General features: G+C 38.8%; 1 protein-coding gene across 1 annotated transcript in view; it reads right to left on the reverse strand.

Moving 5' to 3' along the window:
- Positions 1-567: 567 nt before the first annotated feature.
- Positions 568-16,445, reverse strand: part of LOC113508594 — a 61,387-nt gene continuing 45,509 nt past the window's right edge. Inside the window, exons 4-6 of the mRNA XM_026891717.1 lie at positions 4,585-4,754; positions 2,819-2,890; positions 568-2,435 (exon numbers count right to left, since the gene is read on the reverse strand). Of these exons, the coding sequence (XP_026747518.1) occupies positions 2,368-2,435; positions 2,819-2,890; positions 4,585-4,754 (310 nt within the window). The 3' untranslated portion in view covers positions 568-2,367. The remainder of the gene's footprint in view (positions 2,436-2,818; positions 2,891-4,584; positions 4,755-16,445) is intronic.

Genomic DNA, 16,445 nt, shown 5'->3' on the forward strand with positions numbered 1-16,445 from the left:
TATTACATATTTATACTTACAAGAACGATCCATCCATCGCAAACATAATCTACGAACTCCCATCGCGCCATTACACCGCTTCGCGTACAGCCCTCCACGTATCGCCGCAGATACCCGGTTCCCCGACTTTCACATCGTCTACAAGTTTAGGTACCTCCATTATCTTCTCTTTAAATATTAAAATGTAAATTGTCTGAAACCTCACCACTAAAGTTCAAACTTTGTCACTTTCGCGCAAACAGTTTTACTTCTTAAAATTCATTTTTAACAGACCGAAAATTCTCCGTAATGACTTTGACAAAAAATATGTCCGAAACGGTAGTCCCCACTAGACGCATACTAAACCCTTTTAAGTTCAAATTTCACAAAGACAAAGGTATTCATGGTAATGAGGTTGGGCTCAGTTTTGGGTTAAACTAAAAGGAATAAGCGATTTGGTCGTTAAAACAAGGCCTTCTTGATATTTAATATTCGGTCTTGGTTTCGTGATGGTTCTGTGTGATAACTTGCAAATTAAGTCAAAACACGAAAAAATATTTGTCGTGAAAAAAGAATTAAAACAACGAGTACACAACGATCCTTTTTATTTTAGGAAATTTCACAATAAAAGTCTTGATTGGATCTTATCCATAAACGGCAATATGCACAGCAAATATTATACTAGAACCTTACTCTAATTAAATCAAAGAAACTTATGATTTTTAATCCATACATATATTTACAATGCCCTTATTCATGAACGAATTTTCGTTGAAGCTTAAACTTAACCTACTGGGTACTTAATGCGGTAACTATGTAATACAACGTTATTAAAAAATCTTAAATTTTGTGCTTTGTCAGTTTAAGATCGAACAGATTGTTATTGAAGCCAAAAAAATAAGTTTACGAATAAGGGCGAAACTTTTTTACAATATTGTCCAAAATTCATACCGAACGAGGCTAAAATTGAAAATTAAAATGAACTAAATTCGATACCCTGTTTACGAAGGGACCTTTGCATCCCTCCTTGAAACACGAAGTAAGCATAAGATTCAAAAAAGTTTTTTGATATGACACCCGAGTTTTATTAAATTACAATGGAGTGAAATAAGTTGTCCAGAAAACTTCAAATCTATTTCGTTGCTTCTTTACCTTTTATGTATTTTCTACTCTTTGCAAATGAATTGGTCTTTCTCCTTATTGAAAATGGATTTATTTACAATTCTATTTTCTTCTACCTTGTCTAAAAAGTTTGTTCAAATAAAATTCTTCGTAATCCGAGTGTCGTATCTTACTTTTCAAAACTTATGAATAAACAATTTTTGACTTTGTACAGGTAATACGTATATCGTCTTTGGAAATATTTCTTTCTAAATAAATATTGAAATTTGACAAAATTAATTTTAATATTTATATTAAACAAATGAGCTAAAGTTAGCTTATTTTTTTATTTGTGACATATTCACGTATCATGGAAGCAAATGACAAATTTTGGAATTGGTGATCGATTTGAAATTCTTAAGACCATGCTCTTAATCACATCATTGTCATACGTTTAAAATTATAAATTTTTATCGCGTAGATGATGGTTTTGTTGATAAGTTTTCACTGAAATTGGTCTGAGGTCAGCTTTGTTTGATTACCAGTTTTATCAAATTCTTTTGTCATCTGCTTCAAGACAATGTTTTCATTCAACGTTCATTTGTAACTGCATAGCTTTTCATTCAATAGAACATGTTCGATTATTTCAATTTCAGTTCCTAAATAATTGTTTAAGTGAATTTAACCTTTACGGTAAATGAAATTAAGCCTACAGACGCAACCCCTCAACGGTTCTAGCCGTTGACGATTCTCTAGAAATTTCCAATTGTAGGCCCATGACCACACAGCTAACTACCATCATTGTCTGTACATTTTCTTTCAAAGAAATATTTATATACACGTTTAAAATTATGCTTTAACACCAAGAACAATATTTGATTTATGATAAACCAGATCTTTACATTTAAGGTATTCAAATCATTTTAGTTTCTCAACACACACGTTACTTAGTGTATTACACGTAAAGCAATTTTTTTTCTGCATGACTATTACGTAATCGTGTATCTAAACTTGTTTCTTGTTTAACCTATTTGGTTTGGTATTGGTTACTTTGGGTTTGACTAGAACTATACGGAATGTGTCAGTAATATTAAGCCTTACTCTATTTTGGAAATTACTGTGAACAGACAGTTTCCATTGATACCGAAAAATATGTGTATGACAATCAAACGTCACATTAGCACTGTCAAGTAGAATGGCTTTGTCTCTTCACGAGAAACATTCAAATGAAAAGATAGAAAAGAGAATATTGTATTTGATATTTGCGTCAGAAAGTAATCCAGTCGTTTATGAAACGAGAATCCAAGATAGAGCTGCTAAAGATGCCATAGTGAATGCAGTGTAGCAGTTAGCCTCTGAAACAAAATACAATATGTGTTAGTAACAACAAATAATTTACTAAAATTGTTGTGGAATTCAACTTTTTGATTTTGCTTTTTAATTGAGATGCAAGAGGTAATAATAACGTGTTTGGTTAATGAAACGCACAATAATTAACAAAAGCGCTCGATTGCTTTATGAAATTTTCAGAATATCAATGTTTAATGTGAACAAATTTGTTGTTTGACTTTCATGATCAATATTTATTGGGGATTCTAGCAATGAGCTGATTACGGATATTTTACAAATTATTTTGTGAAATTGTAAGTTTTAATTTCGGTTTACCGTCGTGTGAATATGAATACACAGTAATTAAAGCATCGGAATTGGAATCAGTGTTAAATGTATTTCGAATTACCTCTAGAACCAACTGCAGCCGCAAGTTGCATGTCCGCCGCGGTCGGCATCTCCGGAGTGGTGCTTATGGGACCTGAACACAGAAGCGAATTAGGTTAATTAATTTGCCAAGCAGAATTAATTTCGTAGAAAGATAGCATTTGTTATAAATTACAAATGATTGTTTAATGGATACTGGTTGTATTATTTGCATTTAAACTTACAGTTTATATTAACTGAGTTCAATTAAATATAGACAGAAAATTCGGTCGAACCGATATCCTGTATTTTGTCAGCAGCGAATTTGTCGTTTACTCTCGAGACGTCACCATTGACGTGACTAAAAAAACTCTATCCATCATAATAATCCATCTTTCAATGTCCAATCCAAAAAGATTTCCGAAATAAAATTCCGGAACTAAGACTTGTTGACTTTTCATTAGGATCATGAGGAACAAACGCTCGGAAAAAATGTTTAAGCGCCCACCGATATTCTATTAAGCGCATTTACCCTCCACAATGGACTTAACGAAGCATAAAATTATTCACGAGGACTGTAGGAAACGTTCGTCTCATGTACTTGAGATAGCTGTGTACACAAACTTCCACTGATAAAAAGCTTAAATGGCCCCTCTCGAAAATTATTCCGCAAAATTGTTATTTTCATGCCTCCCGTTAAAAAATATAGGTTCCATTCCTTATTCTTTTCGCTTCTAGAGGACGTTATAATGACATTCGTCGACTTATAAAGCGGTTAAGTTGCCTTTTTAAATAAATAAACATGTTTTAAGCCTGGACGTCAACTTTTGTTGCTTCATAATGTGTGTTGTAAGGTTTTCATATTCTAATATGGATTATAAAAGTGAGTGATTTATTTTTATAATATCTGTCAAAAGTCTGATACAATATTTCAAATATTATATAAAAGTTTAGCTATAAGACTATCAGTTTTGTATACGAGTCGTTTATTGTTAACGTAAACTAAAAGGTTTTGAATTGATACTTCGAGATAAATATTTGCGAGCACTCGTATGATTTATACACAAGAAAGGTTTAGATCTACAAATACTGTTAAAAGTAAAGGACATAAAACGGTACCTTGAAGTACTCCAGCACTAAATAAATAAATTATGCCACAAAAAGTAAACTAAACTTAACATTTAATAAACTTTAAAACTAACTTTTAAAGTTGATTAAATGATGAACTTATTAGTCGCATGAGCTCAAGGTTCTGTTATGAAAAAGTGTCGTAAATTTAAATTTAATTTGTCTGTTCTTAAACAAGCTTATTTATAGTCAAACGAAACTATTGCCAACGTAACATCGAATCAAAGAGAAAAGTGCTATTCAAAAGAATTTTCCACTGGAAATTTTATTCGAATCTTGATTATTCCATTGAGGCACTATTATGCAAATTAAAAACATTTAGAATTCACTCGCTTACCGTTGAGTGCTAAAATATTTTGTACGTTTATTCCGATCTTGGATGAAGACCTTTTTGAGTGTGTACAAAAACATGTTTGGTGATAATTACATTTTACTTCACTATATTTTGAGCTGCTAAGCTGCTACTTTTGAATGGTACCAGAGTTGAAAGAAATGATATTTCAATATTGTTTACTTATCATGTGCCTGTCATATATGACTTGAATCGCAGTTGAAACATAATAACAGGGAGATGTTTTCCTATTCATTCAACGGCATTCGTCTCTAGAAACCAATACTGTCGACTTGAGAGAACAAAAACTACATCACATTCTAGTTTTTACTTTAGAATTTTATAGTTACCTGGATAATAAATAGCTTCTTTTCTGACAGCGTATTTCGCTTGTGGTATCCTTAGCGTGCAGATGAATTCAGCCGGAGATGGAAGGTCAGCATCATTTAAGGTAACAGATGCGACAGCCGAGTACCTCCCGTTAACTAGCTTCACTCTATGATCAACTCCTTGTAGATGCCTGAACAAAGAAAATGCAAATTAGTTTATGAAAGTTTTCGAAGGTAGCTCAACTTAAGATGATCGGTCAGAGTCTGCAGCCTCGTTAGTAAGGGACCGAGTTAAGGAAGGGACAAATCCACATCATTCAGAGTGGTTCGGACTTTTTCAATAAAACCCATAACCCAACCGAATTCGGTAATTCAAGAGACCTATTAGAATAATATTACAGGCCTTTTATATTTAATCCTGATATATTATTATCCATACTTTACCCCGGCAGCGACTATAAATTTCGGGTTAATGCCGCCTTACTCAACTGGGACTAATATTTAAGTGTATCAGCACCATTCACAACCATTAGATCTTACATTAAACATAACTATTGTGTGTTAGGGAGCTATTATTTTTATGGTACCATAAAGGTTCGTTTTTATTATGGCACTGATGTCGTTTCGATTTCAATAATATTGTTCTGGTTTCCCGAACTCTAATCCTATAAACGTATTGTTTTACGAGGATGACAAATGACAGTTGTTATATACCAGCTAATATTAATATTACACTGAGCTAGTATTGTTTCCAATACTCGCATTCTCTTTATCACCGGATTAACTGTGAAATAATACAATTGAGTTTACAACAACCGTGCCATGTGCATGAATAGGAATGTGCCACTTTAGCGCCAATCGTATTTCCAAAGAACAAAAGTAGTTCGGGAACATATGTAGTTTTGTCAGAACCACATTGGAAATCCAATTTATAACAAATGTAACTCGAATTCCAGCCAATCTCGTTTGAAAATAAACACACAGTTTTTATCGCCACGGACTTATGTGTTCTGATATTCGCGTAAAATATAATCATATCTCGAAAGGCCACTGGGATCCTCAGATAAAATACAAGAAAAGAAACGAACAACGGCTGACGTTTCATTAAATTTCATCTCCGAAATGAACATCGCTTAAGGCTCTTAATGCAGATAGCTTTAATTAAATTTCCTTGCACAAATATTTTTCCCTGTTCCCTATTCATTTCTCGAGGAATAACAAAGAGGCAAATGCATTTTCTGACTTTTTACTTGAAGAATGCGATGTTTTGCTTAAGAGATAAGGGGTGGCGCAATAAAAAATCACCGCAAATAATTCAAACCCTCGCCGGTCTATGTTTGTAGTTTTAAAAACATTCTCTTTTGATTAAATTTTGTTGTTAGTTTCAAGACATATTTCCCTGAGGAGGCGAAACTTCATTGTTCCCTGCAAATATGTGGTCGCCGCTTGTAATGTTGGTTACACAAAGTTAAATTAGAAAGTTGGGATCGTTTTAGTTTGTACATTCATTATAAAAATATTTGTATGTTGTATGTTCGTGGTTTGGCGTCTCTTGTGGTTGTGTGGGTTGAGATACAACTTCATCTTGACATTTGTTTTCTAAGACTTCAGTCTTTGCTTTGATATCTTATATACGAGTATATAAATGTTGTATATACATAATTATATCCGTGGCATGTTAAAACTGTAAAAAAAATTATTCTTTCTTTTCTTTTTCTCACAAGAATTCCGTACTAACCAATTAAATACTTGTCTCACAGGGGCTTTCACAAGCATCATTAAAACCTAGTCTGGGAACTACCGTTTGTGGATCACACTTAATACTTGTCCTACGCGAAGGTCGCAATAGTGACACGTGAACAGTGGGTTTGGCGTGATGACCTATACCAATGGGCTATCCATGGAGTAAATAATAGTATCTTTTATCTTTACTTTATTTTCATTTTGTTTTGATTAAAATAAATCAAACCTGCTGATCTGATAACTAAGGAGTTAAATCATCCGAAAACTCATACAAAATTGAACTTAATGAAATTCTTATAAAAATACTCGGTGCCCAAAATGAAAATTTTCTAGTAGGTAAAAGCATATTTTATAGTGAGGTACTTGGCAGGTGAGCCAGGTGGTGGCATTCAGGCCGACCAAGTTTAATCTTAGCCTCTAACGTTGCCAAGTTCCTTTATTCTTCTATAATCAATTGTTCGAAATGTGATATTATTTTAAACTATATCTCGTATTTATTTTTGAAAAGGCAAATACCTAGCGGGATATTGTGCTCACAGATTGTACAGCTTTCTTTTGTTGGTCTCTCTCTGATATTAAACAGAAAAAGTATTAAATTTTCAGAGCCATGGATAGAATGTGTAACTACGGTATATCGAAACAAAGGCCACTCAATTTTGTCTACTAAAAAAATAGTACTAAAATCAAATAAAAGGTTAAATAAATGTTTACTCAAAACAATATGTTAAGAATTTATGTTTTAACTCTAAAAGATAATGTGAAATATATTGCTTCTCTTCCTTTTATAGAAAGTTGTAACATTCCACATGCGATGCTATCTACTGAACGTAGATAGCTAACATCTCCCGTTACTCATAGAAAATTGTGAACGTCCGAACAAAGGAGCTTGAAAACAATACGAAACTAAGTACCATGAACTGTGAAACATCTCGAATCTTGTACAACAGTTCGGGACATTCCATATCAAATTGCGTTCAGTACATAACACGTACACTTCCCGCAATGCGGTTTCTATGTTCAACGGGAACCTCCATACATCAGGGTCTGGCCAATTTATTTTGACACTAGGTCTCACCTACACCTTTCGCTGTCACGTCAGTAATTGAACGACAAAGGGAAACGCGGGAGACCTAAATGTAATTGTCGGTTCCTCATCAAGATATTCGGTGAAAATTAGAGGGAAATCAGAGGGATGGTACGTTCTGGTGAGGTTGGCAACGCACCTTTGAGAAAACGGAACAATTAATATATAATTAATTTAATTAATGTTGTTGCTATGAAGCATCTTTATCAAACAGGTCTCATGGTTAAATACTCGGATATGAGCTCATTTCGTTGATATAATAATAATAATAATAAGAGCAGCACGCCTTCCATCCCCGGGCTCGTCGCCGAGCTCCGCCTCGCAGCTGCCGCCGGGCCGAGGTCCAGCGCCGGCAGTTGCAGTCGCGTCGAGCTCCAGCGACGAGTACTACTCCCCGCCGACGTCGCCAACACCTGTACGTCGGCCGGGGAGGCGCCGGCCGCCGAGCAGCTTGGCGCCCTCAGGCCAACCGGCCTCGAACAGGGCTCCCGCTCCCGGTGGTGTAGTGCAGCGCATGAAGTGGACTCGACCCATGAACGAGAATGTCATGCGCGCCTACTATGGGGCGACAGGGGGAGGAACTAACCTCACTGCGTACCGTGCCAGAATGCTCTCTCTGTTTCGGACCCTTGAACCGGACGTCGACGTATCGGCACAACGTTTGTCGGATCAAGTGCGAGTTATCCAACGTAATCACAGGTTGGATGACGCGACGCTTGATCGATTGCGCTCTGAAGTGCAGACTAGCCCTGTCGTCGTTACCCCGTCAATAGCGGAAGCGCCAGCTGCAAGCGCGCTGCCTGCCAACCCTGCTGACGGGGGAGATGATGACGGTGCTATAACTGTAAGTACCCAGTGCAGTGATCATATAAGGAGTACATTGGAACAGGCGGTTCTGGAGTATCGGTCAACACCCCGGGACCAGAGACCGCGACTACCTCGCTTGCCCATGCACAACCGAAACAAGGCGCTAATGGGTGTCCTGGATTCGCTGCTATCCAGTTATTTTGGGAACAGCGAAGACCTCGGTGACACGCACTCGCTTCTGTACTGTGCGGCTGTTGCGGCGTGTCGTGTAGCTGGTGTTACCTTTCGAGATAACACAGCTGCACGGCCTAAGCAAGCGGCACCAGCCTGGCAGTGCAGGATTGAGAAGCGTGTTGCTGAGGCCAGGACACTCATAGCCAAACTTGTTGCGTTTCGGGGCGGAAACACTCGCCCTAGGGTCATGCGTTTTGTAAAGCGGGCGTTTGCTGGGACTAATATTAGCCCCAGCGAATACACCGCCCGAGTTACAGAACGCATTGACTTTTTTAAGCAAAAGGTGTGTGCCTGGGCAAGCCGTATTCGACGGTACAAGACTCGGGTGGACCGATTTCACCAGAACCGTATGTTCCAAAGAGACCAAAGATGGGTGTACAGATCTTGGGAGCAACTTGCGTCGGAGGAGGGTGCCGGACGCCTGCCAGATGATGTCGCTACAAATTTGTTTTGGCGCAGCATCTGGTCGGCGCCTGTAACCCACTCTGAGGGGGATTGGATACGTGATGTTGAGCAATCGTGTGAACGAATAGAAGAAATGGGGGCTATTGATATTAGTCCCCAAGACGTAGCCAATGCAGTCCGTCCGTTGGCCAATTGGAAAGCCCCGGGCCCGGATGGACTGCATAACTTCTGGTTGAAATGGCTACCAAGTTCACATGGTTGCTTAGCATCCCAATTCCAATCTGCCGTAGACTCGGGCGTGCTCCCACAGTTCTTCACTACTGGTTCCACCCATCTGCTCCACAAAACAGGTAGTACCACGGACCCCAAAAATTATAGACCCATTACATGTTTACCCACCATCTACAAACTGCTTACATCCATTCTGAGAGAAAAGATTAATGACCATATTGAACGGTTTTCTATCATGTCTGCCTCTCAGAATGGATGTAGGAATGGGTCACGTGGTACTAAGGAGCTACTCCTTATTGATATGACTATTTGCCAACAAGTTCGCCGCTCCAAAAAGGGTGTGTCGACATGTTGGATAGATTATAAGAAGGCCTATGATTCGGTGCCACATGCATGGCTCATGAGGGTGCTAGAGTTGTATAAAATCAATACAACTCTACGCACTTTTTTGAAGTCATGTATGGGGCAATGGACTACGGTGCTTCACTATCCAGGATGTCGGGATATCCAAAAGAGCGGTCAACTTATTAGGATTGAGCGGGGAATATTTCAAGGTGACAGTTTGAGTCCCCTGTGGTTCTGTTTAGCCTTGAATCCTCTTAGCACTCTGCTTGAGAATTCAAGGCTGGGCTACTCGTTGCGGAGAGGAAGCCAGGTAATCTCCCACTTGTTGTACATGGATGACCTGAAATTGTTTGCTTCTAACAAGTTGCAACTGATGAAGTTACTGAAGATTACTGAAAGCTTCAGTAATTCCATCAGAATGGAATTTGGTGTTGACAAATGTGCAGTCATGCATGTAAAACGAGGTGGGATTGTAGAATCCCAGGGCATACAGCTCTCGGATTCTATAAACCTTAGGTCCCTCTCCTCAACGGAAACCTACAAATACTTGGGTATGTCAGAGGCGTTAGGCATTAATGTCGCTGACATGAAACAATCGTTACAGACACGTTTCTTTGGCCGCCTGAATAAGGTACTAAAAAGTTCCTTATCGGGCGGTAACAAGGTGCGTGCCTTTAATGGTTGGGTCATGCCAGTGATAATGTACTCCTTTGGCATACTCAAGTGGACACAGACCGAACTGGACGCCTTGGATAGAAGAGTCCGCACACTGCTCACCGCAAATCGAATGCACCACCCGCGATCATTGGTAATGAGGTTATATATCCCGCGAAAGTGTGGGGGTCGTGGCTTCCTAAATGCCAAGACCCTCCATAATCGCGAGGTATGTAACCTCAGGGAGTATTTCCTCCGAGTGGACGTGGGGATGCACCGAGATGTGGTGGCAGTGGATAAGGGCTTCACTCCGCTCTCTCTAGGTAAAGAGAACTGGCACAAACCTGTCGTACTAAGCGTCAAAGACCGCAAAGATGTATGGCAAAGCAAGGAGCTACACGGACGCTATTATCGGACCCTTCACGGGGCCGATGTAGATTTCTTAGCGTCCGTGGCCTGGCTACGCTTCGGAGATCTCTTTGGAGAAACCGAAGGGTTTGTATGTGCAATTATGGATGAAGTTATCATGACGAATAACTACCGAAAATATATAATTAAGGATGGTACAGTTGACATCTGTCGGGCATGTCACTGTCCCGGTGAATCCTTGAGACATATAGTTTCGGGATGTTCTCGTCTTGCTAACGGTGAATACTTGCACAGACATAACCAAGTGGCCAGGATTATCCATCAGCAGCTTGCTCTGAAATACAAACTTGTGGAATCTGAGGTGCCGTACTATAAGTATGTGCCCGACCCAGTTCTCGAAAGTGGTCATATCACACTGTACTGGGATCGATCTATCATCACTGACAGGACTATTGTTGCCAATAAGCCTGATATAGTGGTGATCGATCGATCAGAGCGTCGGACAATGATTGTTGATATCACTATCCCCCATGACGAGAACCTCGTGAAAGCAGAAAAAGAAAAACAATTGAAATATTTGGATTTAGCTCACGAGGTTGTCGACTTGTGGGAGGTGGACTCGGCAATCATTGTCCCGATAGTCGTAAGTGCCAATGGCTTAATAGCCAAGAGCCTCGATCAACATCTTCGGAGGCTCTCGTTGGGCGTCTGGGTCAAGGGTTTGATTCAGAAAGCGGTACTTCTGGACACGGCGCGCATCGTGAGGAGGTTCCTCTCTCTGGAGCCCTGACCACCGGCAGCTTGGGCCCTGTTCCCGTTGCCGGTTGGACACTATTTTTTATATTTTTAAATGTATGTTGTTTTTATATATATTTAAAAATGTAATTTATATGTATTTTAATGAAATAAAGGAAATAATAATAATAATAATAATAATCGATCTATCATCACTGACAGGACTATTGTTGCCAATAAGCCTGATATAGTGGTGATCGATCGATCAGAGCGTCGGACAATGATTGTTGATATCACTATCCCCCATGACGAGAACCTCGTGAAAGCAGAAAAAGAAAAACAATTGAAATATTTGGATTTAGCTCACGAGGTTGTCGACTTGTGGGAGGTGGACTCGGCAATCATTGTCCCGATAGTCGTAAGTGCCAATGGCTTAATAGCCAAGAGCCTCGATCAACATCTTCGGAGGCTCTCGTTGGGCGTCTGGGTCAAGGGTTTGATTCAGAAAGCGGTACTTCTGGACACGGCGCGCATCGTGAGGAGGTTCCTCTCTCTGGAGCCCTGACCACCGGCAGCTTGGGCCCTGTTCCCGTTGCCGGTTGGACACTATTTTTTATATTTTTAAATGTATGTTTTTTTTTATATATATTTAAAAATGTAATTTATATGTATTTTAATGAAATAAAGGAAATAATAATAATAATTTATTTCTTCTTAAAAGTACAAACAACATACATAGGTGACAAAAAATATTTTGGTTTTAAGACGATTGTACAGCTGCATTATATAAATTAACACACTGACTCTCAAACTGAGCCATGCTCGTATTTTGAGGGTCGGCGGCACTCCGCTTGAAATGTCTTATATAATCATCTAGTTTTTATATCTTGCTTCTTAATTTTCAAGTAATCTATGCGTACAATAATTTTAATTTAACTTTAATTTCACTGAATGTATCAATCTTATTTAACAATAACCAACAGTTTTTCTGTTTCTTCATAACATAATGACTTTAACCAATTTTCTAGCTTGTCTTTAGCATTGTGCTTACTTAGTTTGTAAAAGGAGATTTGTTTATTGATGCTGTTGTAAAGCCTTGAACTCAAAGCGTTGTAATTGCGCGATGCCAATGCTGTTTTACATTGGACAGTAGGGCAGACTAACGTGCCATGTCTTTTCTGTAATATTCTTGCACTAAGGGGAATTTCGGAATGTCGTCGGAGCATAGCACGAAGAATAAATAACTGTCTAACAGTCAAGACTTCACTATCACTGTATAGTTTTGCGGTTGGGTAGTCACGAGGTTTGCAGTGCATTACCTTGAGGAGATACCTTTGCGCTCTCTCCAATTGCAGAAGCAAGGTCTTGTATGTCCCTCCCCATGCAGTAATACAGTACCCAAGAATTGATTGGCAAAGTGCCTTATAAACAGCACACATTACCGATTTGTCGGCAGAATACCGAAGACTTTTAAAGACATATATGAGTCGTCTAACTCGCCCAGTAAGGGCCTCTACTTGCGGACGCCAGTCCATTCGCTCATCAAGCAGAACCCCGAGATATCTTATGTTGCCTACGTTAGTCAGGGGTAGGCAGGAGCACTTACTAGATAGTGAGGTCACACAACTGTGAGCTGTGAGCGACAGAGTTTCCACAGGTGGCTTGGGAGAATGAGGGAGATAAAAACGTATATATTTAGTTTTCTCTATATTAAGCGTGAGCAAATTAGAGGATAACCACAGCATTACTTCTCTCAGGTAATTCTCTGCCCGAGTCCTTGTCTCCAACCAGTCCCTGCCATATACTAATAATGCTGTGTCATCAGCATATGTAAAGATGTCACAAGTTTGGAGTTTCATATTGCATAGGTCATTGACATATATTAAAAAGAGCGTCGGGCCAAGAATACTTCCCTGTGGGACTCCATGCCCAATCTGCTCCTCCTCGCTCACCACCGTATCAATTTTTACTGCTTGAGAGCGATTAAACAGGTAATCCTTAAAGATATCCAAAGGCAGACCACGAATCCCAATGCTTTCTAATTTTGAAATGAGAATGGGAACAGATACCGTGTCGAAGGCCTTGGAAAGATCCAGGAATATACCGTAACACTTAAAGCTGTTATCCAATTTATGAACTACCGATTTGCTGAAGTTTATAACGGCGTCTTCAGTTGACATTCCAGATCGAAATCCATACTGGTTTTTTGATATGATGTTATATTTGGTAAGGTATTTTGTCAGACAGTCGCTGAGGATTCTTTCCAGAATCTTAGATAGGGCACTTAATACTGAAATTGGCCGATAGTTCGTGACATGGTTTCTATTCCCACCCTTGAAGACTGGAGTAACTATAGCTTTTTTAAAGCTATTAGGAAACACCCCAGTCGTGATTGAAATATTACATACGTGTGTAATGGCTGCTACCAAGACATTCTGTGACTGCTTAATTACTAGGGCGGGAATATTGTCCCAGCCAGTTGCACAGTTACTACGTAATGAAGCGATTATGGCTGCCACTTGTTCTTGAGTGACCGGTATTATGCCAAGAGAGTTGCATTGTGGGGCCATATCAAGCGTGCACTGAATAGAGGGCACAGTACCTGGTGGGATCAACTTAGAGGCCAGGTCTTTGCCAATATTTACGAAATATTTATTAACACTATTTGTTGAAACTTTAGCATCAGCTGTCAGGTTCATGAGCTCTGTTGCGGGTTGTGACTGACGCTTCCTGCCAGAAATAGAGTTGATGACTTCCCACATTGCCTTTGGGCTGTTCTGAGCTTTAGAGTATTGCTCTTTCTCGTACTCACACTTTAACTTTTTAAGAAGGGAATTGCAAAAGTTGCGATATCTTTTGTACGTGATCAGGAGTATGGTGTCATTGGGATGTTCTCTTAGTTTAAGGTGCATTCTATCTCGGTTTTGAATACAACGGAGCAGCCCGGCACTGATCCACGGTTTTAAAATGCGTGTTCGTCTGGTAACCTTTTTTTTGGTGGTGTGTTTTATAACCACATCTCTAATAATCGCGATCAGGTTATCCGCGGCAATATTTGCATCTGTTTCTTCCGTTACCGAGCTAAAATTAAGTTTGTCTATATCCTTTTTTATAGAACCAAAGTCTAATTGAGTTATAACTTTTTTATTTTTATTTACGTACAGCTTTTCATTTAGTTTTAGACATAATATTATGGGTAAATGGTCCGTGATATGTGTGTCTAATATTATTGCTGTTGCCGTTAATCGGGTTTTAAGAAAAATATGATCAAGGCAGTTACCAAGTCTAGTAGGGTAAATATGTGCCGGTAGTAATCCCAAGGAGGCCGTACATAGCAGGTAGTCACTAGCATTTCGATCCGTATTGTTCGATTTTATATCAATATTAAGATCACCCATCATAACTATGTTTTTGTAAGATTTTAAAGTAGTCATTAGCGTATCTAGACTGGAATAAAATTGCGTTGGGTCGAGATGGGACGGAGGTCGGTAAAGTCCTACAACAGCCGTGTTCCCCACAGTAGCTACTAAACAATTCGCATCTACAAATGGTGGTTCATTTATAGTACATCCAAGTCCATATCTAATATACATCACAACTCCTTCATTTTGTGTATGATTCTTTATCGTAGCATGAGAAGAGTAGTTGCTAAGAGAAGGTGGTGGGCCTAGCCTTTTTAGCCAGCATTCTGAAAGAATGATTATATCATACTCTAGTTTTGTCATAGAAAGCATGGATATAAACTGGTCAAGATTTTTATTAATACTTCTAATATTTACGTGTATTACTTTAAAATTGCTACCTGAATTGTTAACGATCTCAGTACACTGATCTGGTGTGCAGACATGGGAGCTTGCTAATGTAAGGTTGTCAATTTCATCAGAAATGTTACTTATGTTATCAATCATTTTTACTTATATTAATATATAAATATTTATTAACGACCGCTAACACAGTGACGCCCCAACAGCGAAACGCCAGTCTCAACATCAATATCAATCTCACTATAATTATTGCAACATCAACTTTCAAGCTTAGTTGGTCAAAGTCTATTTGCTGTTTGGATATAAATGATTCCGTTTTATAACAATAGAGTTTACATAAAAAGATAAGGTAGATTTCCCGATACATCAGTAATAAACTAAGAAAAGGTAATGAATTATACAAAAAGAAAAGAAATAATTTTGAGTATATGAAAAAGCACTGTCTGCGATCAAAATAAAGTAGTCACTTTTTGGATTCCAAGTCTAGTAGGCATTGTTCTGTTTTTATGAAATGGGATACCTTAGTATTAGTGTCCTTACGTAGAAGTATCTTCCCATTTGATATCCAGCAGAAGTTGTAGTTGTTGCGTTTAGCGAAATCCCTGGCAAGATAGTAAAGCCTTTTTGATGTTGGAGGAAGATATTCGTCGACATAGATCGCCTGGCGATTTCCTGTGATACCAATACTTTCTGTATTTAACTTCTGTTCTATTTGACGTTCTTTGTTGTAGTTCCGCACCGCCGCCAAGAAATTATTTTTGAGATAAACACTAGTAAACTCAACAAAAATCGATCTCGTGACCCCCGGTTTTCCAGGCAGTCGGTAAATATCCCTGATATTGGAGTTACAGATATCCATTTGAGTTATTCGTCCCAAGCGCGTAAGAATCTGCAGAAGATCGGTTACTTTCTCATTTGGCATAGCTGGTAAATTTCTAATTTCTATTGCCGAAGGACGGCACTTTAGTTGTAGTTCTTGGACCTGTTTTTCTAACTGGTTGATAATTTTTTGGTTATCACCTTGGGCACTTTCTAATTCTGAGACCTTAGTTGTGATGTCTTCGTAGTCTTGGTTTAATGACCCCATAGACTTTTCAATATCACAGTTTGTCTGTTGTATTTTTAGGCATTGTGTTTTCAGTTGGGCAACATCAGTAACTAGTTGAGAGAGTGTTTGTTTTTGCTCCAGTTTCCAGTCTTCAAGCATTTCTAGCAGCTCATTTTTAAATTTAGTTAGGAAAGCCTTCGAAGGGTCCTGCTCATCTGATGGAGAACCGAATATGCGGGGGCGTTTATGCCGAGACGTGACGTTATGTATTACCCTAGTGTCTTCCTCTACAGTGGTTGGTAAATCTGGATCCGACTTTGACTGAGCAGGCTTAAGTTTACCTTTCACAGCCTGTGGGGGCGAGCGTCTGACATTAGGCATCTTGCAATGCTTGTTATCGCCTCCTTTAATTTTTAACTTAGCAAAGTTGCAGTTTTATTATTTTTTATTTTTATACGCCTGT

This window comes from Trichoplusia ni, chromosome 2, assembly GCF_003590095.1.
Source record: "Trichoplusia ni isolate ovarian cell line Hi5 chromosome 2, tn1, whole genome shotgun sequence".
Taxonomy (NCBI): domain Eukaryota; kingdom Metazoa; phylum Arthropoda; class Insecta; order Lepidoptera; family Noctuidae; genus Trichoplusia; species Trichoplusia ni.